The sequence below is a fragment of the Microcebus murinus genome, chromosome 20 (genome assembly GCF_040939455.1).
Source record: "Microcebus murinus isolate Inina chromosome 20, M.murinus_Inina_mat1.0, whole genome shotgun sequence".
Classification (NCBI taxonomy): Eukaryota; Metazoa; Chordata; class Mammalia; order Primates; family Cheirogaleidae; genus Microcebus; species Microcebus murinus.
The window spans coordinates 23,949,018-23,967,073 of NC_134123.1; the positions used below are offsets into that span (position 1 = coordinate 23,949,018).

The 18,056-nt window shown below is 44.9% G+C and overlaps 1 protein-coding gene and 1 pseudogene across 2 annotated transcripts in view; both read left to right on the forward strand.

Moving 5' to 3' along the window:
- The window catches only part of HYDIN (HYDIN axonemal central pair apparatus protein), a 315,495-nt gene that overhangs the window by 205,406 nt on the left and 92,033 nt on the right, over positions 1–18,056 (forward strand). For both annotated transcript variants that reach the window (XM_012772427.3, XM_075995778.1), the window contains exons 38-42: positions 2,059–2,238; positions 3,878–4,051; positions 8,154–8,327; positions 11,948–12,162; positions 16,656–16,793. In XM_012772427.3, the coding sequence (XP_012627881.2) occupies positions 2,059–2,238; positions 3,878–4,051; positions 8,154–8,327; positions 11,948–12,162; positions 16,656–16,793 (881 nt within the window). The remainder of the gene's footprint in view (positions 1–2,058; positions 2,239–3,877; positions 4,052–8,153; positions 8,328–11,947; positions 12,163–16,655; positions 16,794–18,056) is intronic.
- Positions 17,853–17,975, forward strand: LOC142862974 (uncharacterized; annotated as a pseudogene).

Sequence of the window (18,056 nt, forward strand, 5' to 3'; positions counted from 1 at the left end):
AGAAGTGGGTGCCCTAAAAGAGATAGGGAGTGGGAGTTGACACACACAATAAAAGGGCAGCCCCTCCATAGGCCTCAAGGCCACAGTTCAATCACAGAGCTGCACTGAGCTCTCATAATCACACCCTTTCTGGCCCAGCAGCTCCAAGTTATCCCATCATCTGCCCAGGGCTCTCTTGTATGCTTGAGCATGAAGGTTCCTGGCTGACTTGTGGGACTGGTGGCTTTTCTTGCTTTTCTGTGTCCTCTTCCTGGACCTGTACCTTGCCTGTTCTTACTCGCTCACATCTGTGGGACAGTCATCATATGGCTAATTATTTTCTTTATACCTGCCTCCCCCACTAGCCAAGAACCTCCCCAGAAAGGCAGTGATCACATATTATCCACTTGTAAACCTAGGGCTTGGAACAGCAGCTGATACATGACAGAGCCCAATAATTGGGTGCTAGAGGAGTAAGTACATTCATGATTGAATGGGGTCCTTTTTTCCTGCCCAGGGGAGTTTCATTGTCTCTCAGTGCCCTAAAACGAAAAGATAAATTAAGGCTGCCTCTCACCAATCTCCCCTATATTGTGCCTTGAGCACTGTATTAGTTTGCTAGGGCTGCCATAACAAATATCACAGATTGGGTGGTTTAACCAATAGAAATTTCTTTTCTCACAATTCTGGAAGCTGGAAATCCAAGATCAAGGTATTAGCAGAATTTCTTTCTTCTGAAACTCTTCTTCTTGTAGATGGCTGGCTTCTCCCTATGCATTCACCTGGTCTTCCCTGTGTGCGTGTCTGTGTCCTAATCTCTTCTTATAAAGACACCAGTCCTATTGGATTAGGACCCACCCATTTGACCTCATTTTACCTTAATTACTTTTTTAAGGCTCTGTCTCCAAATACAGTCACTTTCAGAGATACTGGAGGGTTAGAACTTCAACTTCTGAATTTTGGGGTTAGGGGGTACAAAGAAGTCCATAACAAGTATCCACTGTGTTGCAAGCACTGAGCTAAAATGCTGGGGGGAAAGTCAATGACACAAGGCCTTTGATTCAGGAAGGAGGTAAGGGGAGAGATAGTTTAAATATCTCGGAGGGACTTTCCAGTGGCCTGAGGGAGGGGGCTGCAAGGGGCTTCAATGTACAAAGGACCTCATGAGGCCAGAGAAGAGCCTTGTTGCTTTTATGTCCTTAAACACCATGGTTGTGGGTTCACTTTTCCTTTTGTCCCAATGGAAGATGGCCTAGAGCCAGGAGCAGTCATTCCAGAAGGAACCCAGGAAGGATCACACTCTGCTTCTCACCAGCACTTCGCTGAACATCTCCTCACTCTGCTCTCAGAGTAGACGGTCCTTCTCCGCTCCCCTGACCACATCCAGCAAAGGCCCACAGCCCCAAGCACGCTGTTACCATTCACAAGAGAGCTGCAATGTCTCAGGCTGAAATCCAGATTCTCAACAGAAAGGACATCTTGCCCTGCAGTACAAGGGAGTCACCTTGTATAGTCACAGCCCACTGCATCCCCTGAAATACTGTGGACTAGGGGACAATGAGGAGGTGCTGGGCCAACAAACTGTTAGATGTGCCTGACAAGGACATGGGGAATGTTCATGATAAATTAAGGGGGAGGGCAGACTGCAATTCAGTATATACAATATGACCTTAAGCGTAGTTGTGAATAATTAAAACTAAATCGGAGAGGTTGCAGCTCTCTTGTACTGGTATAAAATTCAGTGCTACTCCTCTGTTACCATTCCTTTGTCTAGCTCTATCTTTTTTTACAGCTGAATTTTATCATTTTTAGGCTGTTTTGAATTTTCCAAATTTTCTGAGCACATGCATAATTTTGGTATTTAAACAAATGTTAAAATGAAGAAATCCCATGCACAGAAGAACTTACATAACAGCCAACGGACTGCAGTTCTTATACATTTGGGTTGGGTGGTGCAGGGCGACAGGGCCAGTATAGTGATTCTCCTCTTTGTCCTCTTTTCCTTTTCTGTCTCCATCTCCCTTGTGCCCTCCCCAACTCTTCCCTTCTCCCTGTGTTCCCACCCTTGGATCCCAGCAGAAGAGGAAGATATGATCACGTCAGATCAGGGAACCTCCAATAGCACAAAGAGGACGTCGCTTAGCCGAGGGATCTCTGTCACATCCAACCTGGAAGAGCGGCATGTCCCTATGGTTGACTCTAAAACCTTCTCAGATGATGATGACGACGAGGAAAGCCTGGAAAAAATAATGTTTCAAAGTAACCAAGCAATTTAATGTTTTGGTACCAGTTCTGTCTAAGCATAAGTGGGAAATCTCTTCAGTACCCTGTTGCCTTTCTCCATAAAGTGCCTCCTCTGAGGCCCACCCCCACCCCTTCCGGCCCTGTCCCCACACTGTCCCCTGGAGGAGCGCTGGTCTCCCCATTCGCACTAGGATACAAGCATGGAAGCCTGCTGATGAGCTCAGCATAAGACTTATTCTTGCCACCGCTGTCTGCATTTTGGCTAGACCGAGTATGAATCTGAAGGCCTAAACCGTCAGTGCTAACATTCCAGCAGGCTGGAGGTGTTTAGGAAAACATTTCAGGGGGTGGGAGGCATTCTTTCTGGTGTGCCCCTACCTGGACCATTAGGAAAACCTCCTCTTGACCTCCCAGCACTGTGGGCCCATTTTCTAGCATTTATTTTTCCCAAGTCATACAAAATGTTGAAACTATATTTAGAAGATTAGATTCCACCAGACTTGGTTCACAGGGGCCATTTGTGTGCCAGTCAGTAAACCATAATAAAGCATAAGTGGCCTTGTCACATGCTCATCTCAGGAAATAGGAATGATGGCCAAGACTAATGAGATCTTTAAAGAGTTTGGTTAAGTCATTATTCTTAGCCCTCATCAACCAGGTGAGCAAATTAAGGCAGGAGAACACGATGGCAAAACTGGGATTAAAGACAGAAATTCCTGGCTCCATGCCTTGTGTTTAATCCACCCTGGCTGTACTGACCCAAGAGGCTCCTGGTCTCTCATGGCCACCTTCCCAATCCCACAGAGCCCAGCTCTATCCCCCACGCCTGGGCTCTCCCAGAGCCGACCACAGACATCCTAGGAAGAAGGAAGCAAACCACAGTGCTGAGAATGGGAAAACCTGGAAACTATCTCAATACCTGTCAGTAGGGGACTAGTTAAATTATTATAAATCCACACAGTAGGAGGTATTTAGCAGCTATTTCAAAAGAATGAGCAAGGTCTATGTTTCAGTAAATAGAAAGATATCCAAGATATATTATATGAAAAAAGCAAGTTACAGAACAAAATTTAGAGTATGAGCCTAGTTTTGTTATTAAAACACTGAAAGTTTGGGATCACTGTGGGTATTTGGCTGCATATTTACTCTGTATTCTATATGTATTATTCTGCAGCTTGCTTGTTTCTATTATAAACATTTCTCCAGGGCAATATTTTTTATCTAAATCAAGGTATGGCATAAAAGACCATAAAAGACCAGACAGTACATATTTTAGACTTTGCAGGCCATCTTGTCTCTGCTGCAGCTACTCAACTTGGCCTTCGTAGCATGGAAACAACCAAAGACAATATGTAATCAAAGGGCTGTGGCTGTGTTCCAATAAAACTTTATTTATAAAAACACATAGCAGGACAGATCTGGCCCGTGGGCTCTAGTTTACCAGCCTATGATATCTTTTAGTAGCTACAGACAAATTATTAGGAAAAAAGGGCATTCTCATACACTCCAGGAAAGGACTGCTGCAACGTTTGCAATTTTAAAATAACAACATTTAAAAAGAGAAATTAGTTCCCATTTCCACCAGTACCCATGTAAATTCTGGCTGTATACACATGCATGCACATGTGCATACACACATATTTTTAATTTGCAGCTGACAAGGTTCAGAGCATTGATAGCCACTCCACAGACGAAGTTGGAGAGGTAGAAAGCAACCCAGTGAGCAAAGCGATCGCTCGCCACCTGGGCATTGACATTTCTGCAGAAGGCCGCTTGTCCAAGAACCGGAAAGGCATTGCCATCATCATCCATGGGACACCCTTGTCAGGTATGTGACTATTCTGAGGGAAGGTCAAGCCAAGGGTGCCACATGTCCTCCATTAACTCCGTGGCTTCCATAGTGGCAACATCAGCTGTGTGGTCATGACACATACTAATGATTTTATCTGGGGAACAGCTTAGCAGAGTGATTACAAGCATGAACCCCAGAGCCAACCAGCCCTGTGTCAGATCTTACCCTATGATGCCATTTATAGATGAGTGCATTTGGGAAAGTTGCTTAAGTTCTCTGTGCTCAGTTTCTTTGTCTTTAAAATGGTATTAACATTATCTATTTTATACGGTAGTCATGAGAATTAAATGAGGACATTTGTATAAAATGCTTATCCCGGTACTTGACACCTAATAAATACTCAAACAAAAGTCTTTTGATATCGTCATTATTACCACAATGATGATTACCATTCATAATTATACTTCTGGAGTTTGAATCCCCATTGGAAAAAAACTCCAATCACATGCTACATATTCTCAAGGAATATCTTGCTAACTATAACCCAGTCAAAGAGTGAGCCATCCTTTAACAAGAATCCTTACTGCCTCCAAAATTACATGTGCTAGCTTTGCCATAAACCTAAAGGAACAAAATCACCTATATTGAACAAGATCTTCAACTTGTATAGTGATGAACAGTTTATAGAGCTCCTGCCCATCCATTTCTCTCTTTAAACTTCACAACCCCCCAGAGGAGAGAGTTTGATTGGCCCACCTCACAGGAAGTTAAGGTTCACAGAAATTCAGGAACATCCTGCCAAGGTCACCCAGCTAGTGACAGAGCAGAGGGACCTTGGGAGGATGCCCTGCAACGTCTCTTAGCTTCAGCTTACTTGAAGGTCAATGAAACCTTCTTCTGATCAGATTACTGTCACTCACACAGACAACATGGGACATATTCAATGTTCTAATCTCTGAGAGGCTCCAGGAATCTAAAAATGTCCCAATACATTACCCCTTACTTTGAAGAATCTTTTCTTGAGAAGTCATAAACCAGAACCTAAAAGGTGGAAGGCCAGATCTGGAGGCAATAGGTAAAAATCAAACAAGGCAAATAAGAATGTAATTGAAAATGTTTTGAAGACCCCACCGCATGCAGCAGCTCCTGCCAGTTTTGCATTGCACCAAAAGGAATATCAGAGAGATGGTGGATAGGCCAGGAGAGATCGAAGACAGACAGAGAGTTAGCCCTGAAAATGCACTGACCTGGAAGGAGCTACTAGCCCCATTCTAGGGGAGGGTTCATTCACATTTTCATCTGGAGACAAAAAGCATAGTGCAGTGTGGATGACGGCAGTAACAACCCTGGCATTTTCATGGAGCCTTACAGTTTTCTAGGAATGTTCACGAAGAACAGTTTAATAGTGTGTGTCAAAGACTGCTCAATGTAAGTTATTTTGCCCTTTTTGTTTATGGTAAAGTTAGCACATGTAATTTTTGAAGACAATAAAAGACCCTTTTGTTTATAATTTACATACCAAAAGATTATCCCCAAACTGTTAAATTGCTGGCCTCACAGAGTTAAGAAGGAGAAGGAAGACACTTCATTTTGAACTTTTACATTTCTGAGTTGTTCAAGCTTGTATTCTTTTCATAATTTAAAACATTAAAATATTAGAGAAAAATCCAAGACATTAAATTATTATTTTAAAAGAGAGGAAAAAATATGTGCAAACCCTTTGGCCTGGCAATGTTACTTCTAAAAATTTCTTAGGAAAATAATTAATGATGTGGACAAAGATTAACTGCAGCACTGTTTACCAAAATTTAAAAATTAAGAGCAATTGAAACATTCAGTATAGGGGCTGGTTAATTAAGACATGGTACATTTATGTAGTGAATATTTTTAAATTTTTAATCTATACATAATATTTATATATTTGTATGGACTGGGAAGGGTGGAGAAGGTAAAGATTAGTTAATGGGAACAGACATGCAGTTAGATAGAAGGAATGAGTTCTCATGTTCAATAGCAGAGTAGGGTGACTGGCGTAAACAACAGTGTACCATATATTTCAAAGCAGCTAGAAGAAAGGACTTGGGATGTTCCCAACATGTAGAAATGATAAATACTGGAGGTGATAGATACCCCAAATACCCTGACTTGATCACTATACAGTCTATTCCTGTAGTGAATTATATTGCCATTAAAACATTGTCTTGTACACCCATGTTCATAACAGCATTTATTCACAATAGCCAAAATACAGAAATGACCCAAATGGCCATCAGTGGATGACTAGGTAAACAAAATATAGCACAATGGGATGTTTATTCAGTCTTTAAAAGGAAGACATTCTGACACATGTTACCACCTGGATGAACCTCAAAGACATCATGCTAAGTGAAATAAGACAGTCACAGAAGGACAAATATTGCATGATTCCACTTATGTGAGGTGCTAGAGTATTCACATTCATAGAGATAGGAAGAAAGGAAGATAGAATGACAGTTGCCAGGGGTTGGTAGGAGAGGGGACTGGGAAGTGTTTAATGGGTAGAGTTTCAGTTTGACACGACGAAAAGAGTTCTGGAAATGGATGGTGCTGATGGAGGCACAACAATTCGAATGTACTTAGCACCACTGAACTGAACACTTACAAATGGTTACAATGGCAATGAGTGTGTATATTTTACCACAGTTAAAAACAACAGTATCATACAAGTGTATTGAATGCATAAAAAGATGTTCATGATATATCATTTTACATGAGGGAAAAATGCCATACCTGTGATTTGTGTTAATAACTTGTATTAGTTTCCCTATTTCTGTTGTAACAAATGACCACAGGCTTAGTGGCTACAAACAACACAAATTTATACCCTTATGAGACCCGTGCTCAGAACTCTAAAATGGGTGAGCAGAACTGCTTTTCTTCTGGAGTTTCTAGGGGCAGTCCATTTCTTTATCTTTTTCGGCTTCTAAAATGTCATCTGCATCCCTTGACTCATGGCTTCTTCCTCCTTCTTTCGAGCCAGCAGTGTGGCACCTCCCAGTCTCTCTTTCTACATCTGCTGTCACATCACCTGCCCTGACTCTGACGCTCCTGCTTCTCTCTTACAAGGATATTTGTCATTAGATTATGCCCACCTGGATCATCCAAGATGATCTCCCATATCAAGATCCATAAATTAATCACATCTGCAAAGTCTCTTTTACCACATAAGGTAACAGATTTGCAGTTTGGGACATGGACATCTTCAGGGGACCCATTGTTCTGCCTACCACATAATCGATTTCTTTTTTATAGGAAATGTAACTACCATAGTTATAGATGCACACTTAACACCCACAGGCTAGATATAGTATCTCTAGGTGAGAAGACTGTGGATCTTCTTTCCTTTTCTCTTGCTTGTTATTTCTGAATTTTCTGCTTTCTTTTTAATGACAGTATTTTGAAATGAGAAAAAAAAATTAACACAAGTCATTCTTTAAACCAAAAAACTCTTCCCATTAGAATTAGAGACAGTAGGGCCGGGTGCGGTGGCTCACACCTGTAATCCTAATGCTGTGGGAGGCCCAGGCAGGAGGATCACTTGAGGTCAGGAGTTCAGGACCAGCCTAAGCAAGAGGGAGACCCCTTCTCTACTAAAAGTAGAAAAATTAGCCAGGCATGGTGGCACATGCCTGTAGTCCCAGCTACTTGGGAGGCTGAGGCAGGAGGATTGCTTGAGCCCAGGAGTTTGAGGTTGCTGTGAGCTAGGCTGACACCACGGCACTCTACTCAGGGCAACAGAGTAAGACTATGTCTCAAAAAACAAATAAACAAACAAACAAAATCAGAGACAGTAGGAGTGACAAGGTATTTTAAAGATCATCTGATAGAATCTGTTATTTAAACTCAGGAGAAAACCCAGTGAGGACGCGGTTGCCACGGCACACGTGCATCAGCGGTGGGACTGGGACCAGACCCACAGCCCTGGCTCCTGGCTGGGGTTTTCCTTCTCCTTGCTGCTGCCACCTCTGGCTACACAAAAGGCCTGGTGGCAGAGCACTCAGAGAGATCCCTGGTACAGGGACCTGTGTTCTAGAAACTTCTATCTAGGACACTGAGCAAAGGAGAACCACGAAATTCAACCCCCTGGCCTTCTTTCTAGGAAAGTCAGCCACCGCCATGAGCATAGCCAAGTACTACAATGCTGCCTGCTTGAACATCGACTCCATCGTGCTGGAGGCCGTGTCCGACAGCAACAACATCCCAGGCATCCGTGCCCGCGAGCTCTGCATCAAGGCTGCCATAGAGCAGTCCATCAGGGAGGGAGAGGAGTCTGGTAAGAGCCCATTTTTCCCTGGCTTTCTGTGATCAGGTCACTGGCACCCCCACTGGTAACGCCCACCTTCTCTGTGCCCCCACACACACACTGGAGGCTGACTGACCGATGCTGCCAACTTAGCAGCCAGAAAAGAATTCTCCTCAAGCATGTCCGGGACTCCTGCCCTGCCCAGTGCAGGTGTGCTCCTGGCACTGCAGGGAGCTGGACAATGGATAGGACCAAGCCCACATCTATAGGGGCTGACACAGGGAGGGGAAGCAGACACAGGCTCGTGCAGAGCAGAGGAAAATCACGTTGCCACGGCAGTTCTCGCTTCTGTGAAAGCAAGATTGGGATGAGTGGGTTCCAACCAGTGCGATTTGGGGAAGTTTTCATGGAAAACTTCGGGCTTTGAAGGAGCAGGAGGATGTTAATGGGCAAAAATGGGGCTAAGGACAGTCCAGACCAAGAAAGCAGGGAAGCTGACAGTAAATCAGGGGTAGGAAGGCAGGTTGAGTGTCGAATGCCAAGATTACGAATTTGGATTTTATGTTGAAGGGAAAGAGAAGTTGGGCAGTTTCACACTATGGGTGTGTGATGTCTTGTCACACATACCTTTGTAATGTATTGTCAAGGAAGCCACAGTGAAGCTGCAGGTGAAGTGGCCTGGGCCGGCTGATCTGGTGTTCACCTGCACAGCGGAGAACGGAAGGGGTGGGAGGCATCCGAGATTTCTAGCCACAGAAACCAGGAGGAGAGTGATGCCACTTACCAAGATAGGGAACACAGGAGGCAGCGAAAGGTTCCTAGAGAGGAAAATGAATTGAGTTTTTGTATCTTATGGTAGGGAGGATGATCCTAAGAGCATGTTCCGTCTACTAGTTGACAAAACTGGCTGTGGCTTTCAGGGTTGTCCCCTCCCCACAAGACCCCTGCATGGGATGCTTAGGGAACGGAAGACTCTTAGCTAGGAAGATAAGAGAAAAAGCTCTTCAGTGGGAATCCCCAGCTATGTCATAATTCTGGTTCCCTTAAGAGTTTTGTTTCCTCTTCTGTGAAATGAACATTTCATAGTGATCTTCTGAGCTGTGTTCATGTCCTGTGCCAAATGGTGAATCTGTGACCCTGGTCTGAGAAAGTAACTCAAGCTACAGACAGAGTTGGGGGAGTCGTCCTCAGCAAACAGAGAGGGGCCACCGCTGGGGTGGATGAGCCAGCCCAGAAAGTTCCAGAGTTGGGAAGGATGGACAAGGCAGGATGGGACCTTGGGGAACACTTACATGTTAGGTGGAGATGGTGGCGGAGAAGCCAGGAGAGGCTGAGACAGCTATGCGAGGGTCACGTGGGCAGAGGAGTAGTCTGGGAAGTCAAGGCAAGAGCCTCTAAGCCTCAGGGAAGGGAGGGGGGCTCAGGGGCTGCGTCTCCCAGCGCCCTGCCCAGCCTTCCTGTTCTGCTATTCTCGCAGCCCTGATCTCCAGGTAGCACCGTATTTATCCTGCTTACCTCACTGTCTGTTCCACGTGCACACCACCCCCAGCAGAATGTAAGCTTCTGGGGGCAGGGATTTGTGTGCCTTTTCCTGACCACTGTACCCCACCCAGCACCTGGAACAATGGTTGGAACATAGCCGACACATAATGAAGATTTATAGGAATGTACTAAATCAATAAATACACAGAATCTGAGACTGCTGAAAACTCAGATAGAATGAGCCCCTAGTAGAGCACCGCTGTGTTTCTTAGTCTGGAGATCCCCGGCACTTTTGGAGGGAGCCCTGTCAGTTCATTGGGCAGGCCTTAACCTACTTTTGCTCCATGCTGTGGAGTCAACAGGATGTAATGACCCGGAAGCGATAAATCCAGATTTGCCTGTGTCCTACAGCAGCCGCCAGGCACGGGGCTGCTGAGCACCGGAACTGTGTCTAGTCCAAAGAGATGTGCCATAAGTGGAATCTGGAAGATGCAATATGAATATCAGACTAAAATAACCCAGTTATAATTTTTACACTAAGTTTACATGTTGAAATTATTACATTTTGGATATATTATATTCAATAAAATATATTATCAAAATTAACTTTTCCAGGCTGGGCACAGTGGTGGCTCATGCCTCTAATCCTAGCACTCTGGGAGGCCGAGATGGGCAAATCGTTTGAGCTCAAGAGTTCGAGACCAGCCTGAGCAAGAGCGAGACCCTGTCTCTACTAAAAATAGAAAGAAATTAGCTGGACAACTTAAAATATATAGAAAAAATTACCCAAGCATGGTGGCACATACCTGTAATCTCCAGCTACTTGGGAGGTTGAGGCAGGAGGCTCGCCTGAGCCCAGGAGTTTGAGGTTGCTATGAGCTAGGCTGACGCCACAACACTCTAGCCCAGGCAACAGAGTGAGACTGTGTCTCAAAAATAATAATAATAATAATTAACTTTTCCTTTTTTAATAATGCAGCTACTAGAAATTTTTAAATTATATATTAATACATATGTGGCTTGCATTATATGTCTGTTGGCCAGAGCTGGTCTAGACCATTGTGTTAAGAAATTGGGCAGTGAAGGAGAAAGAAGAGGTGAAATGGTGGTATCTTGAAATAAATGGAGGGTCAAATGGAAACTTTGATTAGTATTGGATCTGAAAGACATGGTTTTTTGGATAAGGAGGAATGATGCTGTGGACAGGGAAAGGGCAAGGCACATGGAGACCAAGAGATTCCGCAGCACTCGGTGACAAGCGAGGGTGACGGAGCAGAGCAGGATGAGCCGTGCAGTGGGCAGGTACAGAGACCTGTGGGCTGATTTGGTGAAAAGGGTGATAGACAACAAGTAATGAGTCTTAGCGAGTCTCACTGACAGCCAGAAAAACATGGGAGCTACTTAGCGCACAACCCCATCACCCCATCTCAGGGTGCCATGAGCATCTGCTATACCCGTGTTCTCCTCCACGGCCACATGGTCCATCCTTGAAGAATTGGAGCCCTAGGGACAGGATAAGACACAGGACTTGCTGTGGGGTGGGACTAGGAGGCTGGGACATGGCAGGAATTCATCATAAAGCTCAAAGGCACTCTAGTAAGGGTTTTTCTGAACAGTTGTCATAGAAACCCTTTTAAAGGGAGCTGGTCAGTGGAAGTTCTTAGGGTGAGGATCGGGGATGATAAGAAGAAATCAACCTTGAAGCCATGTTTGCCAACAGGAGCACTGTTATCACTTGGCTGATTTGTTCACTTAGGCGGCTCTGCTTAGGGGGCAAAGAATGCCCTACCCAAGCTACTCGTTGGCCTCACCAATGCCCAAAACCACAAAAGGTCAGGTGATAGGTTCCCAAGGCAGGGCTGTCATATCCCCTCAAGTTCAAAAAGTGTTACCCACTGGGCTAGAAGAGGAAGTGGGTACAGACTAGCCTGGGATCTCCTGGTAAGATGAGCATCAAAAAGCCCAGGACTCCAGGCCACGTCCTCCACTGACCCTTCACCCCATCCTAGGGGGCAGAGCCTCTGCCCCAACCCCCCTCAGTCAGGTGCAGAGGGGGATGGCTTTGTGTTCCTAAAGAGAATCCCATGGGGCTGCAGTGTGCCATCCCCACTGTCATTTCTTTATTATCCTTAGGTGACTTTTAGTAAAAACTCACCCTCTCCTTGTAGCCCAGGAGGCTTCTGGGGGCCCAAGTGCCATAGGACCAATACGACTGAGCACTGAGACCCTGGGCAAGTTAGCCTCAGAAATGACTTTGGTGGTCCCAGACGGTAAACCTGGAAAGAGCATTCGTGGGAGCATGTTGGTCAACAAAAGCAAAGCGGACAGCCACGCCTCCGGGTCACAGAAGCAGCATCACCAGCACCAGTCTGAAACGTCACAGGTACAAATCAGGGCTCTCCAGCAGGAGGGGTGGGATCCTTCTTCCTTCTCAGCATCCTGCAGCCAGGTCAGCGCCCTTCATTCCTACAGGTGCCCTTGCCAGGAGGGCCTGAGCACTGTCCCTGCACCACTCCTGACAGGAGCGTTTACTCAGCAGGTGCTCAGCAAGCACCTTTCCTGTTCTAGGCACTGGGTTGGGTGCTTTCAAAGCGAAGATAAAAAAAAGTAAAATTCCTGCACTCAAGCTGCACTAAGAGTCTGATGAAGGGCATAACCACACTTACAAATATTTGCAATAAAATGAAATGAGTGACAAAGGAGGTGTGTAAAAGGAATTTAGATCGAGCCATAGAAAATTGCCAAAATTCAACCATTTTAGAACTCCATAGCAGTAATTTCCTATATAGCTCAACCTAACACTAAAGGAATGTTAAGGATGGAATCATTGACATAAGTTGTGGGAGGGCTACCCAGGGAGTCTGGGAAAGTTGGAAGTCACAGAGCTTAAGCAGAGTGTGAAGGGACTTAGAAATCCCAGCAGACTAGCAGGTGCTGAAACCAGAGACAATGGGGTAAGGTGAGTAATGAATTGTAGCTGGAAAAGTGGAGTCAAGTTAGTGTAAGCTTTTAAGATATTTGAAGGAGAAGGAAAAAAAAAACAAAAAAACAGTGGTAGTGAGAGGGGAAACCCCAGCATCAAGAGAGTCCATTCTTAGAAAAGAGGTAGAGGCACAAGCAGGTCTATAAAGAATGGAACTCCTGGAGGAATGTAAGGTGATGAGCACCCAGCAGTTAATGAGATTCTGGGAAGAGGTAGGCAGGGAAGGATTAAGCACAGTCAAAGGAGAAGGGAGACAGCTTCCTTTGGTCAAGGTAAAAACAGATACAGCTAAAGGTAGGAGAAGCAGGGTGGAGAATGGAGGTTGGAGAAGACCTTGTTCTCTGGCTCTATGATATGTGCCGGAGGCATGGTCTTTTGTGGGAAGCAATAAGGAGGCTGCAATTGCAGAGCGTACTTGAGGAGAGTGGCAAAGCACTGATGTCTCCACTGTAATGAATAGAACCAGAAATTATTGATGGACAAAGAAAAAATAGTTGAGAATGGTGATGGCCCAACTAAGACTGGAAACCGGAAAACTAAGATTTCTCGAAGTGGCCCCTGGCAGCTCTCATTCAGAGGTGAAGGGAGAAGTCATTGTCACTGTGGTGGAAGGGATATGCCCAGAACTAGGGGCAAGAGAGTGAGGGTGGCATCAGTACGGGAAGCCCACCCTAAGCAGAGAAGGAATTAAAAAGAGGACATAGAATGGGAGAAACAAGAAGAGTGCTCAAGGGACAATGGCAGAGGTGGATGGAGTAGAAGTGAAGGTCCTTGAAGGAGAGGAGGCCTGTGCATTGGATGGGGCAGATGGATAGAGTGGAGCCATAGGTCTTCACAGGAAAGGAGACCTGTGAATTGGATGGGGCAGGTAGGTGGAATATTTAGACCCTCATGGGAGAGGAAGCCCCCATGTTAGATGGGGCACGTGGATGGTGCAGAGGTGAAGGTCTTCACAGGAGAGGAGAACTGTAGGTTAGATGGAACATCTACCAGGGCTGAATTCATGCCACATGGTGTCTCTTATCTCATTTCAGTCTTACATTCTTCTAACAGCTTGAAAACGGAAACCATTGACTCATTTTATTTTGGAGTACCAGCCTTTTACCCCTTTATTCCAGGATCTAATACACTCCCCTTTACATAGATGTTTATGGATGAACTAAAACTCATACAGGGTCACACCCAAATAGGGTGTTATGGGGAGTCATTTCCTTTGGTTTTGTTCTGTCCATTTGGACAGTGAAGCAAGGTTTTTTAGAACTCTTCAAATGCAGCATAATATCTCAATTCTGACTCTAAACTCCTTTCAATAAATAGGAATCTACTTAAAGATCCCAGTAGAAATCAGAGCTGACAGACCCCATGTATGGCTGCCTGCCCCAGTGGGACAGGACACAAGTGGTCTGGACAACACAGCCCCCTGTCTTTAGTGTTCCCCAGACAGATGTTTGATCTTCTTGAAGCTCTCCTAATGTATGAACTCTCCAATGGCTGAAAATTTAGTTATGTTGCAAACAGGAAGAAGCATGTTAGTTATATAGAAGCATGATAGTTATATAATGAAGATATGGCCTGTAATATAAGGTCTTTTACTTATAAATTACCTCTTTCCAAGAAAGTACCAGTTAGAAATCCTGCCCTTTTGAATAATATTTAATTCAACACTTTTGTTTTCAATCCATGGCCTCCTTAACTACTCACTACTATGACCATGTCCTAGATTGTTCATCATTACTCATGAATTCCATATTCTCTCTATCACACATCCTGCTTTCTGACATTCATCTTCTAACTTTCCAGATGACTTACTCTGGTAAGTGATCCACCACATCAAAACTTACAATCCTCATTCTCACTACCTGCCCCTTCTTCAGATTCTCCAAGCAGAGCTTCAGCTCTGGTAAACACAATTTCCCACCTACTCTGTACAGAACAGCTGGATACAACTGGAGAAGATACTCATCTCTCCTGTATGGTCTTAATTTAAATTTAAGACCACAAATCTGAAGCAGACCCTTGGTAGGCCCCAGTAAGTTTGCCCGCCATTTAGGCAAGATGACAGTTTAATTGCTCTCATCACTCTCCTGATCTCTAAGACACTTTTCTCTTCTTCATTCTCTCTCTTCTGATTTCATGGAGAAAGCAGTGTCAGGAGACAACCAGCTCGTCCTCCCACCACCAGATCTCCCAGCCAGCGCTGAGTGCTGCCCCTGCCCTCACCCAGGGCTGAGCCCACCCCATGTGGGCACTGAGCCCCACCCTTTTTCTTACTCAAGGGCTAAATTCCTGCAATTGTCCCTTGTCTCCCATTTCCCCCCATCAGATGTATCCTTCCTGTGGGCATCTATACATGCTGTAGTATGTTAAAAACATTTTCCTGTGACCCACCGCCCCCTCCAGCTATTAGCTCCTCTCTCAGCTCCCCTTCCTTGCTGTTCCCCCAAAGAATTGCTGTGGTGACTGCCTCCTCGTCCTCCCCATGCTCCCTCCCACCAATTGCAGGGGGCCTTTGTCCTCGCCTCTAAGCTGGCTGCTCTTCTCAAGGTCATCGGCCACCTTCATCTTGCCAAACCCAGGGGTCAGTTTTCTGTCCTCATCTCACACAACCTGGAAATGCTTTCTTCATGTGGCTGTCAGACACCACACCCTTTTGCTTTCCCTTCCACCCCATTAGCAACTCCTTCCTCTACTTTTCCAGTTTCTCCATCTCCTCTGAATTCCTGATGGTTGAGTACCCCAGAATGAAGTCTTATGCTACTACCGTATCTTCTTTTTATTATCTATATTTTCTTCCTAGGTAATCTCACCCAGTTGCGTTGCTTAAATACCTCAAAACTTAAATACTTTCAACATACTTATGACCCTCGCATTTCTAACTCCAGCCCTAGTTCTTCCCAAGCACAGATTCCTATATCCAAATTCATTCTCAATGTCTTTTTTGAATGGCTAAGAGACATCTCAAAATTTATATATCAAAAAAATGATTCTTGCTTCCCCCCATAAGAAAAAGTGTTCTTCCCTCAGTCTTTCCTTTCTTAGTAAATAATGACTGCATTTTCCAAGTTGCTCAGGTCAAAACTCAAGGAGTCACTTTTGATGCCTCTTTCTGTACATTCCATCCCAAGTCCTACTGGTCCTACTTTCTAAATATATCTGGCACCAGCCACTGCTCCCCACCACCACCCTCATCCCTGCAGCCATCCTCTCTTGCCTTGACCACTTCTAACTAGTCTTCCTGCTCCCACTCTTGTCACCTCATAGAGCAGGCACAGTGGTCTTTTCACAATAAAAATCATATCATTTGTGTGCCCAAAACACACCAGCAACTTCCCATAATATTTGGGATAAAATACAAATTCCTTACCATGGCCTACAAGGCCCTGCATTTTCTGGCCCTGACTGTGTCTCAGACTTTCAGCCTGCCCGTCCTGCCTGTCCATTGCCCACTCAGTTCCAGCCACACTGGGCTCCCGTGCGCTCTCCCAATACCCAGGCACACTCGTGCTGAGGGGGCCTGCTGTCCTTTCTGAGAAGCTCTTCTCCCAAGGTCTCGTCTCGTTCTTTCACCTTACCCAGGTGACGTGATCGTCCTCTGCAGAGCCACTGCCTGACCCAGTCATTGTTCTTCATTCCCTTACCTAGTCATTTCTTCCCTAGCAGTCATCACTATCAAAATTATGTTTGTCGAATGAATGAAAAGCTGTGTGCAGTTCAGGACCTACACAAAGTACCTTCTTTCTTCCATTTAACAGTGCAATCCCCACTCCACAGGTGAGGCAAGGAGGCCCCGGAGAGATTGTATGATGATCCCAGGTCCCCACCTGGCGGATAGGTGGAGGAGCTGTTGAGACACAGCTGGATTCTGACCCACGGATCCTTCTCCCCCTTGGCAGGTTTCCTCCAGCCCCCTCCCCTCGGGGCCCGCCCAGCGCCGGCTCAGTGTCAGCGCCAGCATCGGAGGGGAGACCGGGCTCATGAGCTGTGTGCTGCCCGATGAACTTTTTGTGCAGATCCTGGCCGACCGGATACAGGTGCGTCAACGCCACCTGCACACTGTTGCGGGCAGCACTCACACACTGTCCCTATTCTGTGAGAGGTTCTGGGCCATTGGACCACCCACGGCAGCTCAGAACCCAGGGTCTTGAAGAGACATGGGTGTCTTCACCCCCAACAGTCATTTAATTGTCTTTTTGACAGCTCTTGTCAGTCCCTGATCCTGGCCTAGTCTATAACCTTAAAGGACCAGAGAATAGAAGACTACACAAAAATAAAAAAAATAAAAAACAGAGTGGTATGTTAAAATTTATAATGTGGAGACATTAAAGTTAGAATTTGGAGCTATGTTATTTGCCGTAAAAATATGTTTTCAGGCCAGGCACGGTGGCTCACACCTGTAATCCCAGCACTTTGGGAGGCTGAGGCACAGGAGTTGCCTTAAGACCAGGAGTTCTAGATCAGCCTGGGCAACATAGCGAGACCCTGTCTCTAAAACAAATTTAAAAATTAGTCAGGTGTTGTGGCACGTGCCTATAATCCTGGCTACTCAAGAGACCGAGGCAGGAGGATCATCTGAGCCTGGTGTTCAAGGCTGCAGCTGCACTCCAGCCTGAGCGATGGGCGAGGCCTGTCTCCAAAAAAAAAAGTTTTCAATATGTTATTAAGTAAAAAAAAAAAAAAAGTAGATTAGGAAATAGTAGGTAAAGTACAATAATATTTCTATATATATTTGTAAATGTATATCACATAATAAAAAACTCTTGAAGTACATGTTAAATATGGTTATCTTTGGTTAGCAGGTTTACAGATTTTTAGTTTTCTTTATGCACTTCTGAATTGTTTTCCAAAAACATACTGATTTTAAAGTCAGAAAAATAATACTGTTTCCTTTCCTCCCTGCCCTGCACCCCAAATGTTCTACAGTTAAAGAAAAGAAAGATGATCAGGATTTGAGAGGGTATCACTTAAACCTGTTTGCTGCTCACGGGTTACAGATGGAGCTAAATTGCTCACCAGGTCCTGGAGTTTTGTGTTTGCTTTGGTTTTTCAAACCAGGCCACAATATTAATTGCACATTTAAAAATAACAAAATTATCGCTTCTTGGCCTTTTGGCTAAGATCAAGTGTGGTATCTGTTCTTATCAGTTTAAATATAACAAAATTAGGTTATATTTTGAGGTTTCCCGAAATAGAGGAATAGTATCACAGCACCACGAATAGTGTAATGGTGTTTTTGTCGGGACCCAGTAGGTCTGCAGAACCCACTGCAGCCCCAGTAAAAGCACCAACTGAACAGC